At 46.9% G+C, this 26,952-nt stretch overlaps 1 protein-coding gene across 1 annotated transcript in view; it reads left to right on the forward strand.

Annotated features, from left to right (window-relative positions):
- Positions 1 to 26,952, forward strand: part of FRMD4B (FERM domain containing 4B) — a 326,444-nt gene that overhangs the window by 125,770 nt on the left and 173,722 nt on the right. Inside the window, exon 5 of the mRNA XM_063941063.1 lies at positions 3,653 to 3,737. Within this exon, the coding sequence (XP_063797133.1) occupies positions 3,653 to 3,737 (85 nt within the window). The remainder of the gene's footprint in view (positions 1 to 3,652; positions 3,738 to 26,952) is intronic.

A 26,952-nucleotide genomic window follows, 5' to 3' on the forward strand; every position in this document is an offset into this window, starting at 1 on the left:
AGTCTTCTGCCGCCGATTTTCCGGTTCTTTTCATGCTTCTGGCTCTGTAAGGAGGCTGGCGGCGCGGCTCCGGGACCGAACATCAATGGCCGGTTCCATGCGGTCGATCCCTCTGGAGCTAATGATGTCCAGTAGCCTAAGAAGCCCAAGCTACCACCAGTTAGGTAGGTTCGCTTCTTCTCCCGTTAGTCCCTCGCTGCAGTGAGTCTGTTGCCAGCAGATCTCACTGTAAAATAAAAAACCTAAATATACTTTCTTCTAGGAGCTCAGGAGAGCCCCTAGTGTGCATCCAGCTCGGCCGGGCACAGAATTCTAACAAAGGTCTGGAGGAGGGTCAAAGTGGGAGGAGCCAGTGCACACCAGTTAGACCTAAAGCTTTCTTTATAGTTGTGCCCAGTCTCCTGCGGAGCCGCTATTCCCCATGGTCCTTACGGAGTCCCAGCATCCACTTAGGACGTCAGAGAAATGTCAATTAGAAGCTGATTGGTTGGTATTTTATCACCAACAACTTTATCTCTCTCCAAGGCTTAGTACATGCACCAAACTCCCTGTAACATGACAGTTAGGAGCTGATTGACTGGCACTTTATCTCCGTCCACTTCAGGGCTGGACTGGCCCACAGGGGCACAGGGGAAACCCCCAGTGGGCCATACTGCCCGTGGGCCCACCCCTTTCTCTATGGATCAGGTTCATTAAACTTATGTTACAGGGGAGGCACTCGATATACCGACCGCCGGTATGCCGACACCTAATCTCCCTCCTGGGGTGTCCACGACATCCCTGGAGGGAGAATAAATAGCTTTGCGCCACCATGCCCGCATATTGCCAGCCGTTCTCATCCAGTGCAGGGTGATCCCCTGTGAGTTGGGGGAATGCGGGTTAGAGAAGCACAACACTGATTTGAAGCAGGCGAAATGGTTCAACCAGCTTCTTTTTTCCTTCTACAACACAAACTGATTCACAGTGACACATGTGTTTCTTTGTTTTAAAACACTGAAAAAGAATCCGATGATTGAACAGCAACGGATTACACTGTACTGCTAAGGGAAATCCTCATCAGGGGTTCAATAACTTCAGTTGTGAAAAATGTTAAAGGTACACTGCGGGAATGCTTTACACTAGCGCTTCCTAATGATTAAAGCTATAGCACTCCCACCTGTCTCAGAGAGGTTTTATGTAGGTTACAAGTGTCGTACCGATGGGCCTTATTCAGAGATGGGTGCTCATTGCAAGTATCTTAGATCCTCTGCTGGGGTGGGAGCGCACAACCATCAGACGATAATCTAAATAGCCCTGTAGTTAACGGAACTGAGACGACGGAGCCCTTTTGCAGTCACAAGCACTTACATGCCGCCATAGCGCCACCTGACTTACGGGAGTCTTCCAGCAGTACCGGGAGGGTAGGCAAGAATGTTTTTTAATGAGACCACAAAATGGAAGCCTCGGGCTGCCTGCCAAGTGCTAGTGTAGTGAATAGGGAAGGCAGGAAGAGTGCAGAGTTCTGTATTTTCAAACTGAATAGTTTTACTAGCTAAAAAATCTCCAGCTCACAAGTAGACATGTTAGAAACAACTTTGATACATATCAATCTTTCCACCAGTTAATAACAGTTGATCTTATTTTCAGTTGGGGGAGATGAGAATTTTTAATGAGTGGAGTAAAATTCCATTTCCTCTGTAAAGTACGCATTTTATTAATAACGGTATAACGTAACCTTACCGGTCCTGATTTTTGGGCTCTGCCCCACCCCAATGAGAATAACCTTATCCCAATCATTCAGGCAGTTGTGGGAGTAAGGCTGCTGCCTTCCAGGACATAGCCACCGTACCCCCACCCCTCCCTCTCTTCTGGGAGGAACGCTGCTAGGGTAAGAAAGTGTGGCGCGGGCATTCCTGGAAAAGTTAGGTTTGTAGCTAAATCTGTATGATGAATCTTGGCAACTTTCTTGACGGAAATGAGAAAACTGGTAGACAAACGTCTGTATTTAAATTCATTTACTTTGTTATTTGGAGGAGAAGATGAATAAAGCGATGATGTGTGCGTATCTGGGACCGCAGACAAACTACTGTATTGCCTTCATCACTGTTACATTTCCACATTACATGCTGTACCTAGATCACATCTAATTGCAGATACCCAATAGCACAGGCATGGCCGCGTGGGCAAACCTTTTTGAGCGGCATCTATGGGGTCAGTCGCTCTCCTACTTTGTGCACTATACTGCTGCTCGCCATATTTCTGAAAAATTTCACCAGAATAACACCAGCCGGCAGGATGGACAGGTGGTAAGTGAATGCAATGGACACAGGGTGTACCCCCTTGACCAAGGGGCCCTGTGCAGTGCGCACCCTGGGGCAGATGTATTAAGCCTGGAGAAGGGATAAAGAAGTGATAAAGCAGGGATAAACGCAATGTGATAACCCACCAGCCAATCAGCTCCTAACTGTCATTTTAGAAATCTGTAATGATTATGATTGGCTGGTGCGTTATCACCTTCCACTTATCCGTTCTTTATCCCTTCTCCAGGTTAATACATCTGCCCCTCTGCTCCCACAACAGTGCTGCCTATCCCTCAGTGTTGGTGAATTGCTAGCTGTAACACCGTGTTGGCAGTACCTACCAGCTTTTACCTTTCTGACCACTGGTTTGTTATACAGTAAAACTAACCTGGAGCTGTGAATTGTGGGTTCCCTGTCTCAAAGCCTCATGAATACCAGGAGTTCCCATTACGCTCCATGACCCAGAATGGCCAGCCCAAATTCCTAGTGGCACAACAGGTCCACAGGATATTGCAAAGTCATCCAGGGCCTGGTGAAGCCCCAAACTTTTACCTACTCAGGGAAGAAGCCCATTGAATGACCCAGGAAAGAGCTATTTATTGGTCATAATAACAATCCACTGTAATAAGCCATTCAAGGCTTGGAGCAAATTCCTGCAAGTCTCTTCAACAGGCTTTTCTGGAAGTCTGGCGTATATATAGAGGGCTATTCAGATATGAATGCAGACTGTTGCGTTCGCAGCCGGATCTGCATTCATCCGGATCTGCATTCATCAGAACAGGGCACGACTACCCAGCATGTGTAACGCCGCCTCCCGATGCGCCCACAATCTAATTGCAGGCGCATCGGAACTAAGGTTGACCCCTGGCGTGCTGCCAGATGGTCAGTGGCAATCTTTTTCAGCGCACACGTAGCCGCCCCGAAAACTGTCCCGCCCCACCCCCATTCGCCCCGCTCCATCCCCCTCCAACACTGCATCACCGGCCCGAAAACGCCCGTCGCTGTCAATCGCATTGCGGTCGCATCCATCGGGGATGTGACCGTAATGTGTATGCCGTTGCAACCGTAATGCGGGCAGCAATAGCGGCCGGATCTGAATGACCCCCATAATGTAGAAATACTTTATTTCAAGTATATTTCATGGTGCTGATAGACTGTTGCTTTATTGTAGCTTTGTCTGCCAACGCATCATGGGAGATGTAGTACTTCTAAGTATTTTTATCAGACATACCATAATAGAAATAAATCGTATTGTCCTATATAACAGTGGGATTATTATTGTGTTATAATGTGCAAACAGCAGGAGCGAGTCTTGATTTTTGTGGACAATTGAGACGGTGAAATAAAACAACTCATTTATTTTTGTCTTGCAGGTTTTACATTGAAAGTATAACCTTCCTGAAGGAAATCACTACGGTGGAATTGTTTTTCCTCAATGCAAAGGCCTGCGTCTTCAAGGTAATGTATTACAGTATTAGTGTGTTAAAATATTATTCACAGAAGACTTTTATATAAGTGCCACCTGTGTCTGATTTCCACATAATAGTTCCAGGTTTTACAGGTTTGATAGAATTGTCCCTAAGAGTACATGTCACTGTGTAACGTTACCCCTGTTTAATTTTCACAAGTTAATTAAATGTTGATTACAAGCTCCTGGCCAAAATCATGGCCTCGCGTCTCCAAACTATTCTCCCCCACCTACTGACAGACCAACAGGATTTGTCCAGGGTCGCCATGCCATTAAAGCAATCAGAACGGCGATTGTAATGCATATTACTCCTTGCATTTACCTTTCCTTCGTAATCCCAATTTTCTTGACAGCATGGTTGCTCACCCTTTCACTGCGTGCAGTTCAGCGGGTTTTCGCACTTTACAGTCATTGGTCTCTATTGACCAAAAACGCCTTCTAACTTTCACGGAATTGACCTCTGATCACCCTAAGGTGGGTTCCTGTCCACTAGCGTTCTTACAGCTCAAGTTTTTTGCATCACATGTATTGAAACACTTTTCTAACAATGACTGGAAAAATTCTATAGATTCCCTCCTGACCATCCCGCCCCCTCAACGTAGAACCATATCAGTCCATTAAACTGTCTTGAGGGACATTGTAGATAATGCTAAAGTATCGGGGGGGTATGTCAAAATGGTTACAATACTTCCCGACCCTATCAATACCAACCTTGGAGAAAGCTCTCCTCTATTCCCAAAAAACCCTGTCAGCCAGCATGTATATGGAACTGTTCCTAAACACGTACCACAACACTTATCTATCACCGCTCAGACGTTATCATATGGGCACCTCAGAGAGCCATGTCTGCTTGCGCTGCCAACAAGAGGAAGCTAATATCTGTCATTGTTTATGGGCTTGCCCCATAATCAGGTATTTTTGGCACCTAATCCGCAGATACGCAGAAGTCAAATTTATAAACCATGTTCCATTCACTCCAGAATGGGAAATTCTGGGTATATTTGACCCTGCTCAACGAATTACTCCCGAAAGCAAAAACTTCTACTCGCACTGAGTGCGGCGGGAAGGAAGACTATACTCCAGGGTTGGTTGGATAGTGCACCTCCTCAAATACCTCTGTTCCTATCCAAGATCAACTTTATTTTCAAGATGGATTGGATGGAAACACTTTTACAAAAAGAAAAGAAGGTGGGAATGATTCTTTACAATGTGGGAATCATATATAGATACACTACCTCTCTTTGTTAGGCAACAACTCCACCATAGCTTAAAGAATACCGTATGGTACCTAACAAAAACTTCTGTGGGTGATCCACCGATCGCTTTTTCTTGATCACTCCCCAGGCTTCCAATAATCAAATACTATGTGCAGAAATATGCCACATGTTTTTGATGTGTTGCTTTTTACTCATCATTCTGATACGACTTTTGGGCTTCGATGATAATATTATATGTTGTGATCCACTTTTTGTCGATTGTTGACTGTTATTTCTAAACATAACTATACAGGAAAATCCTGACTCATGTACCTTTGTTTATGACTTACTTCTCTTTTCCTGTACTGTATTTGATAATACCTCAATAAAAATATATATTAAAAAAAAAAAAACTAGGCACCAGCTCTCTTTCCATGTATTTAGACGGTAAATTTAGTATTATGGAGCCTTATTCAGGTTTGATCACAACTCGCGATCCAACCGCAAAAAAGACAATGATGATGCATGCGCAGACGGAGCAGTGCAGGGGCGGTGTCAGGGAAATGGAGGCGTGGTGGGGCAAACGGGGGGCGTGGCATGGGCGTGATCGGGGCGGCTGCATGACGTCACACGCAGCCGCTCAGATCACAAGGATGGCAGCACCCATCCTGCCGTCGCAGTCAGGAGGCATTCACAGTTTCTGCGATCACGCTGAAATTGCTGTGCGACTGAAATAGCGGGGGTTAGCATGCTGGGCAGCCTTGCCCTGCCATGTGCGGCTCCCATCATGCGAGCAAAAGGATTGCAAATTCTTCTAAAATGCAGAATTTGCAATCCTTACTGATTAGGGTCCATTATTCTTATACAGTATTTCTCTGACGTCCTAAGTGGATGCTGGGGACTCCGTCAGGACCATGGGGATTAGCGGCTCCGCAGGAGACAGGGCACAAAAATAAAAGCTTTAGGACTAGGTGGTGTGCACTGGCTCCTCCCCCTATGACCCTCCTCCAAGCCTCAGTTAGGTTTTTGTGCCCTGCCGAGAAGGGTGCAATCTAGGTGGCTCTCCTGAGCTGCTTAGAGTAAAAGTTAGACTTAGGTTTTTTATTTTCAGTGAGTCCTGCTGGCAACAGGCTCACTGCATCGAGGGACTAAGGGGAGAAGAAGCGAACTCACCTGCGTGCAGAGTGGATTGGGCTTCTTGGCTACTGGACATTAGCTCCAGAGGGACGATCACAGGCCCAGCCATGGATGGGTCCCGGAGCCGCGCCGCCGGCCCCCTTACAGAGCCAGAAGAGTGAAGAGGTCCAGAAATCGGCGGCAGAAGACGTCCTGTCTTCAAGAAAGGTAGCGCACAGCACTGCAGCTGTGCGCCATTGCTCTCAGCACACTTCACACTCCGGTCACTGAGGGTGCAGGGCGCTGGGGGGGGGCGCCCTGAGACGCAATGTAAACACTATATATGGCTAAAAATGGCTATATATGGCTAAAAATACATCACATATAGCTCCTGGGCTATATGGATGTATTTATCCCCTGCCATTTTACCTCATAAAAAGCGGGAGAAAGGCCGCCGTGAAGGGGGCGGAGCCTATCTCCTCAGCACACAAGCGCCATTTTCCCTCACAGCTCCGCTGGAAGGACGTCTCCCTGACTCTCCCCTGCAGTCCTGCACTACAGAAACAGGGTAAAAAAGAGAGGGGGGGGGGGCACTATTTTGGCATATAAACATATATAGCAGCTATAAGGGAGAAACACTTACTTATAAGGTTGTCCCTATACATATATAGCGCTCTGGTGTGTGCTGGCAAACTCTCCCTCTGTCTCCCCAAAGGGCTAGTGGGGTCCTGTCCTCTATCAGAGCATTCCCTGTGTGTGTGCTGTGTGTCGGTACGCGTGTGTCGACATGTATGAGGAGGAAAATGGTGTGGAGGCGGAGCAATTGCCTGTATTAGTGATGTCACCCCCTAGGGAGTCGACACCTGACTGGATGGTCTTATTTAAGGAATTACGTGATAGTGTCAGCACTTTACAAAAAACTGTTGACGACATGAGACAGCCGGCAAATCAGTTAGTGCCTGTCCAGGCGTCTCAAACACCGTCAGGGGCTCTAAAGCGCCCATTACCTCAGTCGGTCGACACAGACACGGACACTGACTCCAGTGTCGACGGTGAAGAAACAAACGTATTTTCCAGTAGGGCCACACGTTACATGATCACGGCAATGAAGGAGGCTTTGCATATTTCTGATACTACAAGTACCACAAAAAAGGGTATTATGTGGGGTGTGAAAAAACTACCCGTAGTTTTTCCTGAATCAGATGAATTAAATGAAGTGTGTGATGATGCGTGGGTTTCCCCCGATAAAAAATTGCTGATATCAAAGAAATTATTGGCATTATACCCTTTCCCGCCAGAAGTTAGGGCGCGTTGGGAAACACCCCCTAGGGTGGATAAGGCACTCACACGCTTATCAAAACAAGTGGCGTTACCATCTCCGGATACGGCCGCCCTCAAGGAGCCAGCTGATAGGAAGCTGGAAAATGTCCTAAAAAGTATATACACACATACTGGTGTTATACTGCGACCAGCAATTGCCTCAGCCTGGATGTGCAGCGCTGGGGTGGCTTGGTCGGAGTCCCTGACTGAAAATATTGACAGGGACAGTATTTTATTGACTATAGAGCATTTAAAGGATGCATTTCTATATATGCGTGATGCACAGAGGGATATTTGCACTCTGGCATCAAGAGTAAGTGCGATGTCCATTTCTGCCAGAAGATGTTTATGGACACGACAATGGTCAGGTGATGCGGATTCCAAACGGCACATGGAAGTATTGCCGTATAAAGGGGAGGAGTTATTTGGGGTCGGTCTATCGGACCTGGTGGCCACGGCAACAGCTGGAAAATCCACCTTTTTACCCCAAGTCGCCTCTCAGCAGAAAAAGACACCGTCTTTTCAGCCTCAGTCCTTTCGTCCCCATAAGGGCAAGCGGGCAAAAGGCCAGTCATATCTGCCCCGGGGTAGAGGAAAGGGAAAAAGACTGCAGCAGGCAGCCCCTTCCCAGGAACAGAAGCCCTCCACCGCTTCTGCCAAGTCCTCAGCATGACGCTGGGGCCTTACAAGCGGACTCAGGTGCGGTGGGGGGTCGTCTCAAGAGTTTCAGCGCGCAGTGGGCTCACTCGCAAGTGGACCCCTGGATCCTACAGGTAGTATCCCAGGGGTACAGATTGGAATTCGAGACGTCTCCCCCTCGCAGGTTCCTGAAGTCTGCTTTACCAACGTCTCCCTCCGACAGGGAGGCAGTATTGGAAGCAATTCACAAGCTGTATTCCCAGCAGGTGATAATAAGAGTACCCCTCCTACAACAGGGAAAGGGGTATTATTCCACACTATTTGTGGTACCGAAGCCAGACGGCTCGGTGAGACCTATTTTAAATCTGAAATCTTTGAACACTTACATACAAAGGTTCAAATTCAAGATGGAGTCACTCAGAGCAGTGATAGCGAACCTGGAAGAAGGGGACTATATGGTGTCCCTGGACATCAAGGATGCTTACCTCCATGTCCCAATTTGCCCTTCTCACCAAGGGTACCTCAGGTTCGTAGTACAGAACTGTCACTATCAGTTTCAGACGCTGCCGTTTGGATTGTCCACGGCACCCCGGGTCTTTACCAAGGTAATGGCCGAAATGATGATTCTTCTTCGAAGAAAAGGCGTCTTAATTATCCCTTACATGGACGATCTCCTGATAAGGGCAAAGTCCAGGGAACAGTTGGAGGTCGGAGTAGCACTATCTCGGATACTGCTACAACAGCACGGGTGGATTCTAAATATTCCAAAATCGCAGCTGATCCCGACGACACGTCTGCTGTTCCTAGGGATGATTCTGGACACAGTCCAGAAAAAGGTGTTTCTCCCGGAGGAGAAAGCCAGGGAGTTATCCGAGCTAGTCAGGAACCTCCTAAAACCAGGAAAAGTGTCAGTGCATTATTGCACAAGGGTCCTGGGAAAAATGGTGGCTTCCTACGAAGCGATTCCATTCGGCAGATTTCACGCAAGAACTTTTCAGTGGGATCTGCTGGACAAATGGTCCGGATCGCATCTTCAGATGCATCAGCGGATAACCCTGTCTCCAAGGACAAGGGTGTCTCTTCTGTGGTGGCTGCAGAGTGCTCATCTACTAGAGGGCCGCAGATTCGGCATTCAGGACTGGGTCCTGGTGACCACGGATGCCAGCCTGAGGGGCTGGGGAGCAGTCACACAGGGAAGAAATTTCCAGGGAGTGTGGTCAAGTCTGGAGACTTCACTTCACATAAACATACTGGAGTTAAGGGCAATTTACAATGCTCTAAGCCTAGCAAGACCTCTGCTTCAAGGTCAACCGGTGCTGATCCAGTCGGACAACATCACGGCAGTCGCCCACGTAAACAGACAGGGCGGCACAAGAAGCAGGAGGGCAATGGCAGAAGCTGCAAGGATTCTCCGCTGGGCGGAAAATCATGTGATAGCACTGTCAGCAGTGTTCATTCCGGGAGTGGACAACTGGGAAGCAGACTTCCTCAGCAGGCACGATCTCCACCCGGGAGAGTGGGGACTTCATCCGGAAGTCTTCCACATGATTGTGAACCGTTGGGAAAGACCAAAGGTGGACATGATGGCGTCCCGCCTCAACAAAAAACTGGACAGGTATTGCGCCAGGTCAAGGGACCCTCAGGCAATAGCTGTGGACGCTCTGGTAACACCGTGGGTGTACCAGTCAGTGTATGTGTTCCCTCCTCTGCCTCTCATACCCAAGGTACTGAGAATTATAAGACGGAGAGGAGTAAGAACTATACTTGTGGCTCCGGATTGGCCAAGAAGGACTTGGTTCCCGGAACTTCAAGAGATGCTCACAGAGGACCCATGGCCTCTGCCGCTAAGAAGGGACTTGCTTCAGCAAGGACCCTGTCTGTTCCAAGACTTACCGCGGCTGCGTTTGACGGCATGGCGGTTGAACGCCGGATCCTAAGGGAAAAAGGCATTCCGGAAGAGGTCATACCTACCCTGGTCAAAGCCAGGAAGGAGGTGACCGCACAACATTATCACCGCATTTGGCGAAAATATGTTGCGTGGTGTGAGGCCAGGAAGGCCCCCACGGAGGAATTTCAACTTGGTCGATTCCTGCATTTCCTGCAAACAGGAGTGTCTATGGGCCTCAAATTGGGGTCCATTAAGGTTCAAATTTCGGCCCTGTCGATTTTCTTCCAGAAAGAATTGGCTTCAGTTCCTGAAGTCCAGACATTCGTCAAGGGAGTACTGCATATACAACCCCCTTTTGTGCCTCCAGTGGCACCGTGGGATCTCAACGTAGTTCTGGGATTCCTCAAATCACATTGGTTTGAACCGCTCAAATCTGTGGATTTGAAATATCTCACATGGAAAGTGACCATGCTGTTGGCCCTGGCCTCGGCCAGGCGAGTGTCAGAATTGGCGGCTTTGTCTCACAAAAGCCCATATCTGATTTTCCATTCGGACAGGGCAGAACTGCGGACTCGTCCCCAGTTTCTCCCTAAGGTGGTGTCAGCGTTTCACCTGAACCAACCTATTGTGGTGCCTGCGGCTACTAGGGACTTGGAGGACTCCAAGTTGCTAGACGTTGTCAGGGCCCTGAAAATATATGTTTCCAGGACGGCTGGAGTCAGGAAAATTGACTCGCTGTTTATCCTGTATGCACCCAACAAGCTGGGTGCTCCTGCTTCTAAGCAGACGATTGCTCGTTGGATTTGTAGTACAATTCAGCTTGCACATTCTGTGGCAGGCCTGCCACAGCCAAAATCTGTAAATGCCCATTCCACAAGGAAGGTGGGCTCATCTTGGGCGGCTGCCCGAGGGGTCTCGGCTTTACAACTTTGCCGAGCTGCTACTTGGTCAGGGGCAAACACGTTTGCAAAATTCTACAAATTTGATACCCTGGCTGAGGAGGACCTGGAGTTCTCTCATTCGGTGCTGCAGAGTCATCCGCACTCTCCCGCCCGTTTGGGAGCTTTGGTATAATCCCCATGGTCCTGACGGAGTCCCCAGCATCCACTTAGGACGTCAGAGAAAATAAGAATTTACTTACCGATAATTCTATTTCTCGTAGTCCGTAGTGGATGCTGGGCGCCCATCCCAAGTGCGGATTGTCTGCAATACTTGTACATAGTTATTGTTACAAAAATCGGGTTATTATTGTTGTGAGCCATCTTTTCAGAGGCTCCTCTGTTATCATGCTGTTAACTGTGTTCAGATCACAAGTTGTACAGTGTGATTGGTGTGGCTGGTATGAGTCTTACCCGGGATTCAAAATCCTTCCTTATTGTGTACGCTCGTCCGGGCACAGTATCCTAACTGAGGCTTGGAGGAGGGTCATAGGGGAGGAGCCAGTGCACACCACCTAGTCCTAAAGCTTTTATTTTTGTGCCCTGTCTCCTGCGGAGCCGCTAATCCCCATGGTCCTGACGGAGTCCCCAGCATCCACTACGGACTACGAGAAATAGAATTATCGGTAAGTAAATTCTTATTTTAAAGTCATCTGCACAGTACTACTTCTCTGACTATGTATATCCTAGGTTTGAACTCTTAAGGTCAGTGGGCACCGATTCAGAGTATTCACTCTGTTTGGGCGGCGACTATGTGATTGTAAATCTCTGCAAATTCGCAGAGGAGCGATCAGGTATGAATCTGGCTCTATGTTTCCACAATTAAATGATGTTTTACTATTGCGTATGTACAAAGAGGCCTGGAAACCTTTACTGCGCATGAACGGACCAGGGTGGTCATTCCGAGTTGTTCGCTCTGTAAATTTCATCGCATCGCAGCGATTTTCCGCTTAGTGCGCATGCGCAATGTCCGCACTGCGACTGCGCCAAGTAATTTTGCTATGAAGTTAGGTATTTTACTCACGGCTTTTTCTACGCTCTGGCGATCGTAGTGTGATTGACAGGAAATGGGTGTTTCTGGGCGGAAACAGCCCGTTTTATGGGCGTGTGGGAAAAAACGCTACCGTTTCCGGAAAAAACGTGGGAGTGGCTGGAGAAACGGAGGAGTGTCTGGGCGAACGCTGGGTGTGTTTGTGACGTCAAACCAGGAACGACAAGCACTGAACTGATCGCAGATGCCGAGTAAGTCTGAAGCTACTCTGAAACTGCTAAGAAGTTTGTAATCGCAATATTGCGAATCTTTCGTACGCAATTTTAAGAAGCTAAGATTCACTCCCAGTAGGCGGCGGCTTAGCGTGTGCAACTCTGCTAAAATCGCCTTGCGAGCGAACAACTCGGAATGACCACCCAGGTTTTCGATGGCATTCGCTAAAGAGCCCTACAGATTTGGTGATCCGCCGCCGAGCTGCCCAACGGCGGATACGGCCGACGGGCGACCCGGTGGCGGGGGGGGGGGGGGGGGGCAGTGACGGGGGAGTGAAGTTTCTTCACTCCCCCCGTCAGCCGTCTCCATAGAAATGCAGGCAAATTTCCTCACTCCCCCCGTCAGCCGTCTCCATAGAAATGCAGGCAAATATGGACAAAATCGTCCATATTGACCTACATGCACAGCCGACGGGGCACCAGTGATGAACGAGCGCGGGGCCGCGCATCGTTCATCGCTGGTGCTTCCACACTGAAAGATATGAACGTTATCTGGTTCATTAATGAACAAGATCGTTCATATCTTGCAGTATTATCTGCCAGTGCGTAGGGCCTATTACACTTGAGAAGGGATTTACAATCCCTGTGCGTTTCAAGGTGGAGACTGGAAGGTGCCTAAAATGAACGCAAAAAGGATCAGTTTCACAGGCATGTCTGGGTACGCTTCTGCATTCTTAATTGCAAATCCACTGCTTCAGAGTCCATGTTTGTTGGACTTGAGAAGAGTAACTAGAGTAGGCCCTAAGCTACCGCAGATGTTGATAATGCAACCAGTGTTACGTCAGTGTTGGCATGTTTACAATCTCCATCGCAATAGCACAGGCAACCGGTCCTGAAAGTGGGTGTCTCAGCGCTCGTACATTCCATCGCATGGAGGGGCATAAAGGGAAGGCTGAGATTACCATTTGCAGTTGCACAGAACCACTTAATATGCTTAGAATAATTTTGGTGTAATTCTCATTATAATACATGAGTGGTGTGAATACCTGTTATATATACTGTATGGTGTAAATATTCTAGTTTTGGTATCCGGACTCCAGGTCAACAACAAAAAGGTCGACACACCTTAGGTCAACGCCAATTGGTCGACACACCTTAGGTCGACATGGGCAAAAGGTCAACATGGACAAAAGGTCGTCGTGGGCAAGGTCGACATGGAAAAAAGGTCGATAGGAACAAGGTCGACATTAAAAAAGGTCGACATGAGTTTTTCACAATTTTTTTCTTTTTTGGAACCTGTTCATACTTAACGATCCACGTGGACTACGATTGGAATGGTAATCTGTGCCGAGCGAAGCAAGCCATGCGTGGGGATGCAGTGCACTAATTGGGGTTCCCGGTCACTCTACGAAGAAAATGACACCAAAAAAACATAAAAACTCATGTCGATCTTTTTCCATGTCGACCTTGTTCCTGTCGTCCTTTTGTCAATGTCGACATTTTGTAGATGTCGACCTACGGTGTGTAGACCAATTGGCGTCAACCTAAGGTGTGTCGACCTTTTTGTTGTCACAGACCCTTTGGAGTCACAGACCCTCTAGTTTTATTATCTTGTTATCTAACATAACTATAATTTTTGCTACAATGTTCATTATGGGGTGTAAACAAATAACGTAGAATTCAGGATCACGTGGCTTCACTTTAGGAAGTAGCATTTAATGATCCAGGGAAGATGTGCCTCTATTGAATGACTCCCAGTAGTTAGTCACTAGCCATATATTTTAGAACTTTGGTTCTTTGTTGTTGGGTTTTGTCCATGCCTCATCAATACAAGAAAGTGAAAAACATAACAATTTATTTCACAAGTGCTCATATAATGGGCCTAATAAATAAAATCAGAATTTTGAGTTCCACATGATTTGTACTTATTAATAATAATAATAATAATAATAATAATAATAATTTTATTTATATAGCGCTCTTTCTCCAATAGGACTCAAAGCCCTTAACAGATACATAGCATAATATAGTACAGAAAATAATGAAGTACAGAACAGCTTTTCATACAATACAGAAGCACGAAGATACTAAAGGGACATTATGGAAATGCTTGAGTAAACAGGAAAGTCTTGAGTCTACTTTTGAAGGATTCTATAGTTGGGGCCTCTCGCACTGTGAGTTACATAGAGTAGGAGCCACGTGACTAAAATCTCGATGATTTGATTGGGGCTGATATCTGATGTTTAAGTGTCAAGCCACCATCCAGGACAACACCAAGATTCCGCACATGATCTGTGGTTTGTAAATGTGAGTCCTCGAGTGTACGTCCAGTTGTTGGCTATGCTGCAGTGTTGTCCTTTGATTTCGCGGTCCTATCATAAGGACCTCTGTTTTATCCGGGTTCAGTCGCAGCCAAATGGTGCTCATCCACTCCTGGAGCTCAGCTAGACAGCCATTTAGGGTTGCTATTGAGTTATCAGTGCCCGGATCAAAGGACAAGTACAGTTGTGTATCATCTGCATAGCAGTGGTAGACCAGGCCATGGCGCCTGATTATTTCACCCAGTGGGAGCATGTATACTGCAAAAAGCATGGGGTATAGATAGTATAGAACCTTGTGGGACACCACATGGCAATGGCACTGATGGTGATGATTATACTCCAGACGATACTCTCTGTGACCTGCCTGTGAGAAACGATTTCACCCGGCTTAGGACTGTGCCATCCAGTCCACAAAAATGTATCAGTCACTCAATCAGAAGCCCATGGTCCACGGTATCAAATGCTGCAGAGAGATCCAGAAGGATTCATATTGAACAGTTACCTCTGTCTCTTGCCATCAGAAGATCATTTAACACACACACCAGGGCTGTTTCAGTGCTATGTCTTCTCCTGAACCCTGATTGGAATGGATCATAATTTCATGGGTTGTCCAGTTTCCAGTTGATTTGCAACCACTTTCTCAAAAACCTTTCCTAGGAAAGAAAGGTTTGATACAGGTCTGTAGTTGGTCATGCAGTCGGTATCTAAATTATGTTTTTTAAGAAGAGGTCTAACAATTCCTTCCTTTAGGGGTCCAGGAAAAATGGCTGTATGCAAAGAGCATTGAACAATTTTTGCAAAGACAGGACCACTTATATCCATACAACCTATTAGAAGCTTGGTTGATGCCGTGTCCAGATCACAGGTGGTGGGACGCAAAATCTGAGCAATTTCAGCAGTGCCCTTTACATCCACTGGGTCAAAGCTGGTCCATGAAGGCAGGTGGCTTATATTGGCACGCTTTGTAGTTTGGCACTCATTTGATGGCACTGTGGAGAGTCGAGCCTGGATGGTGGATATTTTATCTGCAAAGAAGTTTGCAAACTCGTTGCATCTTGCCTGGGAGAGGGTCTCATCAGTCTGCAGGCATGCTGGCTTGCAAAGTATCTCCACTGTGCGGAAAAGTTGAGCTGACCTATTGTTTGCTGCCGTGATCTCATTTGACAGGAACTGTGATTTCTTACGAGTAATTGTCGATTGATATTCTTCGTTATGCTTTATTAGTTTTATTTTGTCATCCACTAGGTTAGTCTTCCTCCATCGTCTTTCCAATCTACACCCCCTTTTCTTGAGCTCACTAACACTGTTGTCGAACCAGGGAGCTCGACGTTGGGGCTTACGAGGTCTTGTACGCATAGTGGCGATAATATCAATTGCATCCATAACATCCCTATTATAATAACGGACTAGGGAACAGGGATTTTCACAAGCACCCAGTGTAGCAGAGAGATAGAGATTTGCTGCAAGAGCCTGGGGAGTCATACTTCTCCTTGGTTGATACCTGGTCAACTCCACAGGCAGATATCTTATTTGATTGGTTGCAACTGAGGGGTGTAGTATGGTATGCCAGCGGCCGGGCTCCCGGCGATCAGCATACCGGCACCGGGAGCCTGACCGCCGGCATAGTGACAGCGTGGCGAGCGCAAAGGAGCCCCTTGCAGGCTCGCTGCGCTCGCCACGCTGTGGGCACGGTGGCGCGCTGCGTGCGCCACGCTATTAATTCTCCCTCCAGGGGGGTCATGGACCCCCATGAGGGAGAATATCTGTCGGTATGCCGGGTGTCGGGATTCCGGCGCCGGTATACTGTGCGCCGGGATCCCGACATTCGGCATACTGAAGACCACCCACAACTGAGAACCAAAGGGAGTGGTGGTTTGACCAGATGACTGGGTTTATTTTTAGGTCAGTGACTTCTAATGCAATCTGGAAGACAAGATCAAGAGTGTGACCACTTTTATGTGAAGCCCAGACCATTCATTGTGCACAGGAGGTCTTGGCCAAGGCGTGAGAGCTAATCATCCACCCATGCATTGAAATCCCAGAGGATGAGCCATCTTTGATGTTCCAGAACCAGGCCAGCAACAGTGGGGTAAATTTACTAAGGTCCCGATTTTGACCGAGATGCCGTTTTTTCTTCAAAGTGTCATCTCGGTCATTTACTAAACTCAAATCACGGCAGAGATGAGGGCATTCGTATTTTTTTGGAAGTAGTTGTAAAAAAATACGAATGAATACACCATCGGTCAAAATACGCCAGCAAATTAGTAGAACTCGGTCATTTACTAAAAAGTGCAAATCTCCAAAGAGGAAAACACTGCCGTGAAAAATTACAAATCGCAAAAAGTGCTAAAAAAAATCAGACCTGCTTTTTTGAGCCGTGATTGCATAGGCATGCAGGGATCCATGAGATCCGTGCATGTGTATCAGTGGGAAGGGGTGGGAAAGTGCTTATTTTCTCCAAAAAAAATGCGTGGGGTCCCCCCTCCTAAGCATAACCAGCCTCAGGCTCTTTGAGCCGATCCTGGTTGCAAAAATATGGGGGGGGAAATGACAGGGGTTCCCCCATATTTAAGCAACCAGCATCGGGCTCTGCGCCTGGTCCTGGTTCCAAAAATACGGGGGACAAAAAGAGTAGGGGTCCCCCGTATTTTTAAAACCAGCACCGGGCTCCACTAGCTGGACAGATAATGCCACAGCCGGGGGTCACTTTTATATAGTGCCCTGCGGCCGTGGCATCAAAAATCCAACTAGTCACCCCTGGCCGGGGTACCCTGGGGGAGTGGGGACCCCTTCAATCAAGGGGTCCCCCCCCCCAGCCACCCAAGGGCCAGGGGTGAAGCCCGAGGCTGTCCCCCCCCATCCAATGGGCTGCGGATGGGGAGGCTGATAGCCTTTGTTGTAAATGAAAAGATATTGTTTTTAGTAGCAGTACTACAAGTCCCAGCAAGCCTCCCCCGCATGCTGGTACTTGGAGAACCACAAGTACCAGCATGCGGCGGAAAAACGGGCCCGCTGGTACCTGTAGTACTACTACTAAAAAAATACCCATAAAAACACAAGACACACACACCTTGAAAGTATAATTTTATTACATACATACACACAAACATACAAACATACTTACCTTATGTTCACACGCAGGTCGGTCCTCTTCTCCAGTAGTATCCAAGGGGTACCTGTTGAAAAAATTCTACTCACCAGATCCAAGGTCCCAGGGTCCTCGGGGCATCCATGTTTAATCCACGTACTTGAATAAAATAACAAACCGCATACACGAGCCACGAACTGAAAGGGGCCCCATGTTTTCACATGGGACTCCTTTCCCCGAATGCCAGAAACCCACTCTGACTTCTGTCTAAGTGGGTTTCTTCAGCCAATCAGGGAGCGCCACGTTGTAGCACTCTCCTGATCAGCTGTGTGCTCCTGTCCTCACTGACAGGCGGCACACGGCAGTGTTACAATGTAGCGCCTATGCGCTACATTGTAACCAATGCTGGGAACTTTCTGCTCAGCGGTGACGTCACTTTAGGTCAACCGCAGGGCAGAAAGTTCCCAGCATTGGTTACAATGTAGCGCATAGGCGCTACATTGTAATACTGCCGTGTGCCGCCTGTCACTCAGTACAGGAGCACACAGCCGATCAGGAGAGTGCTACAATGTGGCGCTCCCTGATTGGCTGAAGAAACCCACTTAGACAGAAGTCAGAGTGGGTTTCTGGCATTCGGGGAAAGGAGTCCCATGTGAAAACATGGGGCCCCTTTCAGTTCGTGGCTCGTGTATGCGGTTTGTTATTTTATTCAAGTACGTGGATTAAACATGGATGCCCCGAGGACCCTGGGACCTTGGATCTGGTGAGTAGAATTTTTTCAACAGGTACCCCTTGGATACTACTGGAGAAGAGGACCGACCTGCGTGTGAACATAAGGTAAGTATGTTTGTATGTTTGTGTGTATGTATGTAATAAAATTATACTTTCAAGGTGTGTGTGTCTTGTGTTTTTTTGGGTATTTTTTTAGTAGTAGTACTACAGGTACCAGCGGGCCCGTTTTTCCGCCGCATGCTGGTACTTGTGGTTCTCCAAGTACCAGCATGCGGGGGAGGCTTGCTGGGACTTGTAGTACTGCTACTAAAAACAATATCTTTTCATTTTCAACAAAGGCTATCAGCCCCCCCATCCGCAGCCCATTGGATGGGGGGGACAGCCTCGGGCTTCACCCCTGGCCCTTGGGTGGCTGGGGGGGGGGACCCCTTGATTGAAGGGGTCCCCACTCCCCCAGGGTACCCCGGCCAGGGGTGACTAGTTGGATTTTTGATGCCACGGCCGCAGGGCACTATATAAAAGTGACCCCCGGCTGTGGCATTATCTGTCCAGCTAGTGGAGCCCGGTGCTGGTTTTAAAAATACGGGGGACCCCTACTCTTTTTGTCCCCCGTATTTTTGGGACCAGGACCAGGCGCAGAGCCCGATGCTGGTTGCTTAAATATGGGGGAACCCCTGTCATTTTTTTCCCCATATTTCTGCAACCAGGATCGGCTCAAAGAGCCCGAGGCTGGTTATGCTTAGGAGGGGGGACCCCACGCATTTTTTTTTTAAGATTTTACATTGTTTAATTTAAAAAAAAAAAAAAAATGAACCCCAGCACGGATCACACAGATCCGGCCGAGATTCATTGTAAAAAAAGTCGGCAGTGTTTTGCTAATCACTGCCGTAAAAAAAAAAAAACGAATGGCATCGGTACAAAAGAAAAACCCGAATACGACAGCTTAGTAAATTAGTCGTAATCAATTCAAAAAGTTGCAGTTTTACACTTTCGATGTCATTCGTGATTGAACTTTGACCTTTTCCCGAAAATTACGAATGTTAGTAAATTTACCCCAGTGTCTGCAATTTCTTGTAGAAATACCTTTCCATCTCCAGGGTATGGGGGTCACAAAGCGAGAATTAACAGTTAGGTTATTCCAAGCACAGGGCCGTCTTTTGGGTATCACTTCTAATTGATTGTTCTTTGAATCTGGGGGTGAGCAGGTAGGCAAAGGATTTAGATGGTCACCGGGGGAAATAAATTTCCGGCCTGCTCGCTTCCCATGAATGCGCCTGTGTTTTCTTTTTAAAATGCCAAGGGATTGGAGGATAGAAGCCTGTGATGGTGTAATAGGAACTGCAGAATTTGTCACCGCCACACCTGTAGTGGAGGGTCAGAGGTGTGCGAGCTTTAGTTATTTACAATGGGGGCATGCACATGTAAGTGTAGCACACCCACCAGAAAAATGTTGGGTCCTTAGGTCGACCTTACTTAGGTCGACACTCAATTTGTCGACCACTATTGGTCAACATACATAAGGTCGCAACCTGCAAAAGGTTGACATGAGCATTAGGTCGACGTGGCAAAGGTCGACACATGAAAAGGTCAACATGAGTTTTTAAACATTTTTATTTTTTTATTCATTTTTTTTTACTTTTTCATCCATGGGGGTAATTCTGAGTTGATTGCTGCAGGCTTTTTGTTAGCAGTTGGGCAAAACCATGTGTACTGCAGGGAAGGCAGATATAACATGTGCAGAGAGAGAGATAGATTTGGGTGTGGTGAGTTCAATCTGCAATCTAAATTGCAGTGTAAAAATAAAGCAGCCAGTATTTACCCTGAACAGAAACAAAATAACCCACCCAAATCTAACTCTCTCTGCACATGTTATATCTGCCTCCCCTGCAGTGCACATGGTTTTGCCCAACTGCTGACAAAAAAACTGCTGCAATCAACTCAGAATTACCCCCCTTGCTTGAAGCATGTTGAGCGAAGCGAGCCATGCGCGGGGACACAGTGCACTGATTTGGGTTCCGTTCCCGGTGACTTTACGAAGAAAACAACACCAAAAAGACTTTAAAAAACTCATGTTGACCTTTTTCCATGTCAACCTGTCCATTTTGACCTGCCGACCATGTCGACTTTCCCCCCATATGTCAACCCACTGCCTGTCGACCAATAGTGGTCGACCTAATGAGTGTCAATCTAAATAGGTGTCGACCCAACAAACCCTTTCATAAAATGTTCTATACTCGTAGGGTAGTTTGCTTTTACAGCTATAGTAAGAGTAATACAAGGAGGCGTGGCCAAATGTAGGAGGTGTTGTCTTATCCGCTCTAAAACAATTAATAATGGAAAATACTCAGAGTGGCGTTAATTCTGGGTAATAAGTACCCTCCTGCTTTTAGTGGCTCAGGCACCATATACAAAGCCCTGTACTGTATATGGGAATTGGTCCCTTGTGCATGTGAGCATGAACTGAGGCTTTAACCAGAGTGACCTGTAATTTTTATGTTGCTTTACAAGAAATAAAAGGATTTTCTAAGTGAGTGATTGTAAGATAGGTTGCTTGTTTCCCGTTTCCAGTCTGTTCTGACATGAATCTACAATCATGTTACAGAATGCCTAGGAATCATTATAGACACCCAATAAATAATAATGCACCTTTGTACAATTGGTACACAACCTGCTGTTTGAGGACGAGGGTACCGCTAACAGTGACAGCATTGTAATACGTGGTGAAAGCTCACTGCAGAGGAATGAGGCTGTGTCTCTACATGTTGTGGGGATGCTGCTCTCTTCCTAGCGCTGTCTGATAATGGAAGGTAACTATGTGCCAATAAATCATCATTTCTACTGCTGAAAACAAAGGTGGCCTGAAAATAACCCCCCAGGAAGGGCCTAATTCAGACCTATAATGGTCAAAACCATGTGCACTGCAGGGGAGAGTGGGGGGGGGGGGGGGGGGGGGGGAGTGAACGTGCAGAGAGAGTTAGATTTGGGTGGGTTATATTGTTTCTGTGCAGGGTAAATAATGCCTGCTTTATTTTTACACTGCAATTTAGATTTCAGTTTGAACACACCCCACCCCGCCCAGATCTAACTCTCTCTGCACATGTTACATCTGCTCCACCTGTACTGCATATGGTTTTGCCCATTTGAGAAAAATCCCTACAAAGCCCTCACCCACTCTTCTCCCTCTTACATCTCTGACCTTATCTCTCTTTACACTCCCACCCGTCCTCTTCGCTCTGCTAATGCACGCCATCTCTCCTGCCAACGGATTACTTCATCCAACTCCTACGTCCTACCTACAAGATTTTGCACGTGCTGCTCCCTATCTCTGGATTTCTCTACCTCTCCCCATCCGACTCTCCACTTCTCTACAAAGCTTCAAACATGCCCTCAAGACCCACTTCTTCACCAAACCCAGCCAACTCTCCTCCTAACCCTCTTGTCTATGCTCACTGTCTGCCCCTTCTGTGTCACCCCGGTCTGTTAGCCCCTCACCTTTTAGATTGTAAGCTCGCAGGGCCTTCTTTCCTCATGTGCCTTTCCTTTTCTTACTTATACCCCTTTTCCACTAGCTCAAAAAACACACGGGTAAATGCACGGGGGCGCGCATTTACCCGTGGTTTTTGCTAGTGGAATAGGGTCAACCCGGATCAAGTAATCCAGGAATCCTACCCGGGTAGGTTACCGGGTTGAACACGAGTTCATCCCGGTAAGCTGTGCAGTGTAAATGGAAGCCGTGTCGATGCAACACGGCTCCTGTTCACAGTCTATGGAAGGATGGTGCTGGGAGATCATGTGATCTCCCAGCGCCGCCCCCGCCCTGCGTCGCCAGCAGTGTCACCAACCCGGCAATAAGCGCAGTGGGAAAGGGGGCAGAGCACAGTCCGCAGCCGGGTAGCACACATGTCAGGCTGTGAGCCGTGCTTAGAGGTGGAAAAGGGGTATTACACTATCTTATACTCCATACTCCCTTTGATGGCACCTAACCCCGGGTTTTCTATACCTGTCCCATATTGTCTTGTACTGTAAGAGCTGTTTTCTTGTTTGCTCATTTGATTGTGTACTGTGTAATGGGCGCTGCAGATCCCTTGTGGCGCCATATAAATAAAAGATAGTAATAATAATACCAAGGCTCTATAATGTCCAGTGAAGTATAGCATATTACAGCTTGAAAACACTGCCTACAGAGCCAAGGAATTACTTCCCGCCATCCCGAGTTGCCAGATGTAATCCGACTGTTCCTGAGCCTTGTCACCGTCCTCAGTGGGAGGAGCGGAAATCAAATCAGTGCACTCATGAAAAAGGCATGTAATACACTAAATAGCCCCTGTCAGTGCTTTTCAGTGGGCAGGGTCTTTGCACGCGAAAAGCCTATTTGTCTCCTTTGCAAAAGCAAAAAAAGACAGGCAACTGAATAGGAGAAAAGATCTTGCGATTAGCTGGTCACAGGCGGAATCTGACGGACCTGTCCCTCTTTTCAGGTGTTTATCTATCTATGTCACTTTTGGGATCTTGCCAGGCTGGATAAGCAGAAAGCGTATCTGCTGTTTGCACGTCAGGGGCGCATTGCACTGGTGTCAGTCTAGCGTGGCATGATTTACACGATGCAGAAAGTGAATCCGGGTAAAGGTCGCCCCCAGCTGACTGGAGACTTGGCGGTCACCTGTCAGCTGCTGCTTGTGCTGTTTCAGGTGTGCTAAGCCCCTCCTCTTGTTTATAACCATTGCATTGCTGGAGAATAGTGGAACACGGTAATCCAGCTTCTACACACATATACTGTAGGCCGTACTTTACTTGGATGTAATTATAGTCATCAAACCAAGGCATTAAAGGCTCCTAAATTACTGAGTTTTGCCGTATACAATCTCAGCAATCCTACAGAACAAGCTGAGCCACTATTTGTAATAAATATATATCAAAGGCTGTGTATTACTGGGCTGCTTACTCTAACACCCTGCACCCTCTAGTTTGTGTTTTCATTCTAAAGTGTATTTTTTTAATTAAATTTATGCTTGGGTTTTCCCCCCATTTTTCCCTGGCACACTACAGGTACCAGCGGGCCCAGTTACTAGGACATGCTTGCACTTGCGGTTGTCCAAGTGACAGAATATGTTGGCAACCATTTTGGGCATCGTGACATGCTGGTACCTGTAGTGCACCAAGAACTAAGTGTAATCTTTCTAGATTTTATGACTAATACCCTGCATCCACAGCATCATTGGTGCTGGAAAATATCTTGTGCTATTGGCACTAGCGCTGGGAACCCTTGAGGGGGAGGGGGAGGGGAGGGGTGATCCACATTTATTTTTATTTTTTTGCAGGCCCAGTCCTCCTATGGAATCCATACGAAAAATCGCTCAATGGGCCTAATTCTGAGTTGATCGCAGCAGCAAATTTGTTAGCAGTTGGGCAAAACCATGAGGGTAATTCCAAGTTGATCGCAGCAGAGAGAGTTAGAGAGAGAGTTAGATTTGGGTAGGTTATTTTGTTTCTTTGCAGGGTAAATACTGGCTGCTTTATTTTTACACTGCATTTTAGATTTCAGTTTGAATACACTCCACCCAAATCTAACTCTCTCTGCACATGTTATATCTGCCCCTCCTGCAGTGCACATGGGCGGTAATTCCAAGTTGATCGCAGCAGGATATTTTTTAGCAGTTGGGCAAAACCATGGCCCTCATTCCGAGTTGTTCGCTCGCAAGCCGATTTTAGCAGCATTGCACACGCTAAGCCGCCGCCTACTGGGAGTGAATCTTAGCATAGTAAAATTGCGAACAAAAGATTCGCAATATTGCGATAAGACATCTCTGTGCAGTTTCTGAGTAGCTCGAGACTTACTCTGCCAGTGCGATCAGTTCAGTGCTTGTCGTTCCTGGTTTGACGTCACAAACACACCCAGCGTTCGCCCAGACACTCCTCCGTTTCTCCAGCCACTCCCGCGTTTTTCCCAGAAACGATAGCGTTTTTTCCCACACGCCCATAAAACGGCCTGTTTCCGCCCAGAAACACCCACTTCCTGTCAATCTCACTCCGATCGCCTGAGCGATGAAAAAGCCGTGAGTAAAAATCCTAACTTCATAGCAAATTTACTTGGCGCAGTCGCAGTGCGGACATTGCGCATGCGCACTAAGTGGGAATTCGCTGCGATGCGAAGAAATTTTCCGAGCGAACAACTCGGAATGAGGGCCCATGTGCACTGCAGGGGAGGCAGATATAACATGTGCAGAGAGATAGATTTGGGTGTGGTGATTTCAATCTGCAATCTAAATTGCAGTGTAAAAATAAAGCAGCCAGTATTTACCCTGCACAGAAACAAAATAACCCAACCAAATCTAACTCTCTCTGCACATGTTATATCTGCCCCCCCCCCCCCCCCTGCAGTGCACATGGGGGGTCATTCCGAGTTGATCGCTCGTTGTTGTTTTTTTTTGCAACGGAGCGATCAGTCGCTAATGCGCATGCGCAATGTCCCCACTGCGACTGCGCCAAGTAAATTTGCTATGCAGTTAGGAATTTTACTCACGGCTTTTTCATCGTTCTGGTGATCGTAATGTGATTGACAGGAAGTGGGTGTTACTGGGCGGAAACTGGCCGTTATATGGGAGTGTGCGAAAAAACGCTACCGTTTCTGGGAAAAACGCGGGAGTGGCTGGAGAAACGGGGGAGTGTCTGGGCGAACGCTGGGAGTGTTTGTGACGTCAAACCAGGAACGACAAGCACTGAACTGATCGCAGAGGCCGAGTAAGTCTGGAGCTACTCAGAAACTGCTAAGAGGTGTGTAATCGCAATTTTGAGAATCTTTCGTTCGCAATTTTGATAAGCTAAGATTCACTCCCAGTAGGCGGCGGCTTAGCGTGTGCAATGCTGCTAAAATCAGCTTGCGAGCGATCAACTCGGAATGAGGGCCATGGTTTTGCCCAACTGCTAAAAAATATCCTGCTGCGATCAACTCAGAATTACCCCCAATGTTTGGAGTTCACTTCAAGAAGACCCCTTAATCTCTCAGACTATTGTTTCATGTTTTCAGTAGTGTTCTGTTTCCCTGCACCAGTAACAGCTACACTTTAATATCACATAAGATAACACTCGTGCTACAGTATATCTTCTAGTAACCAATCAACAAACTGATTACAGCCAAGTGCAAGTGAGACAGATGCAAGCTGAGAGCTGATTGGAGGCTTTGGATAGCAGTACATCTCTACATGCTTCATGTTATTAGGTGGGTTCTCATCCTATTTTAAGTAAGGATGGAAATATGCTTGCATTTGCTGGCACACAGGGCTTCCCAGATGCTCGGAGAGGTGAGACCACCTCTCAGCAGAAAATGTAAACAGTTCCATCTTCTTCCTGGTACATGGACAATATATCCTTCAGACTTCATAACATTTTGAACCTATCCCAAGTTTTTAAATGGGTTCGTGTAATTTTCTGTATGCAGGCTGACATCGGATGTGCCTTTCATTTCCAGCTAAGCAGACTGGAAAATAATGGTAAAACAAAACAAGCTAGCATGGATCATTTACTATCATGACAGAGATAGCATAACGGAGCCGCCTGCAGCCCAGTGCAACCAGGTAGATGGAATTAGCTATAACCAGTCTACTCTAAGATAATAATTGGCTATAATGAGTTGTAACATGGCGTGTGATAAGGTTTTATCCACATTAAGATAACCCCTCCACTTTGCCCTCACCAGTGTTAGACTTGCACATGAAGAGCCCGCCATGGAATGACGTGGTAGGGGCCCAAGTTTAAGTGGCGTAGCCGGCCACCACAGAGGGAGTAGGACAACCATTAGAGGTGACATACAAAGAACAGGGCCCTTTATAATGGAGGCGATAGGGGTGTATCAGGAGCACCCACTTTGATTGGCAGGGGGGCTAATCTTAGTGTAGTTTCCATAGAAAAAAAAGCAAGCACCCAAATTCAGCCACTATCCTGCTCCACCAAGTTACTGACCCCTAGGGGAGGGGGTGGGGGCCCTCAGGCAGTGAGGCCCACCATGATTTTGATTGTGCACATGTGGACCCGTCTGACCCTAGACTCCACATCTACTTAGCACTTTGGGGGGGGGGGGGGGGGGATTTGAGCTGCATTCCTGAGTGGCAGCTGCCCATTTCCACAAAACACAAAAATAATAATCTAATGAAATCTTTGGATTATAGCCAGTGGCCGAACACTGTCGAACCATCTACCAATCCAAATGAATAATGCTTTGTCCACTGTTTGATCATTGGTGTGAAAAGTTAATCAATAAACAAAGCAAATTTTCCTAGCTTCTTATAATTTAACTATTCCATTTTCTTTATTAATGGGATCATCAACAATCTGAGCCCTCTTGAGTTCTCTAGTGATTTAAACAGTGGTACAGGTTGAGTATCCCATATCCAAATATTCCGAAATACGGAATATTCCGAAATACGGACTTTTTTGAGTGAGAGTGAGATAGTGAAACCTTTGTTTTTTGATGACTCTATGTACACAAACTTTGTTTAATACACAAAGTTATTAAAAATATTGTATTAAATGACCTTTAGACTGTGTGTATAAGGTGTATATGAAACATAAATGAATTGTGTGAATGTACACACACTTTGTTTAACGCACAAAGTTATAAAAAATATTGTCTAAAATTACCTTCAGGCTGTGTGTATAAGGTGTATATGTAACATAAATGCATTATGTGCTTATATTTAGGTCCCATCACCATGATATCTCATTATGGTATGCAATTATTCCAAAATACGGAAAAATACGATATCCAAAC

The sequence above is a fragment of the Pseudophryne corroboree genome, chromosome 9, assembly GCF_028390025.1.
Source record: "Pseudophryne corroboree isolate aPseCor3 chromosome 9, aPseCor3.hap2, whole genome shotgun sequence".
NCBI lineage: Eukaryota > Metazoa > Chordata > Amphibia > Anura > Myobatrachidae > Pseudophryne > Pseudophryne corroboree.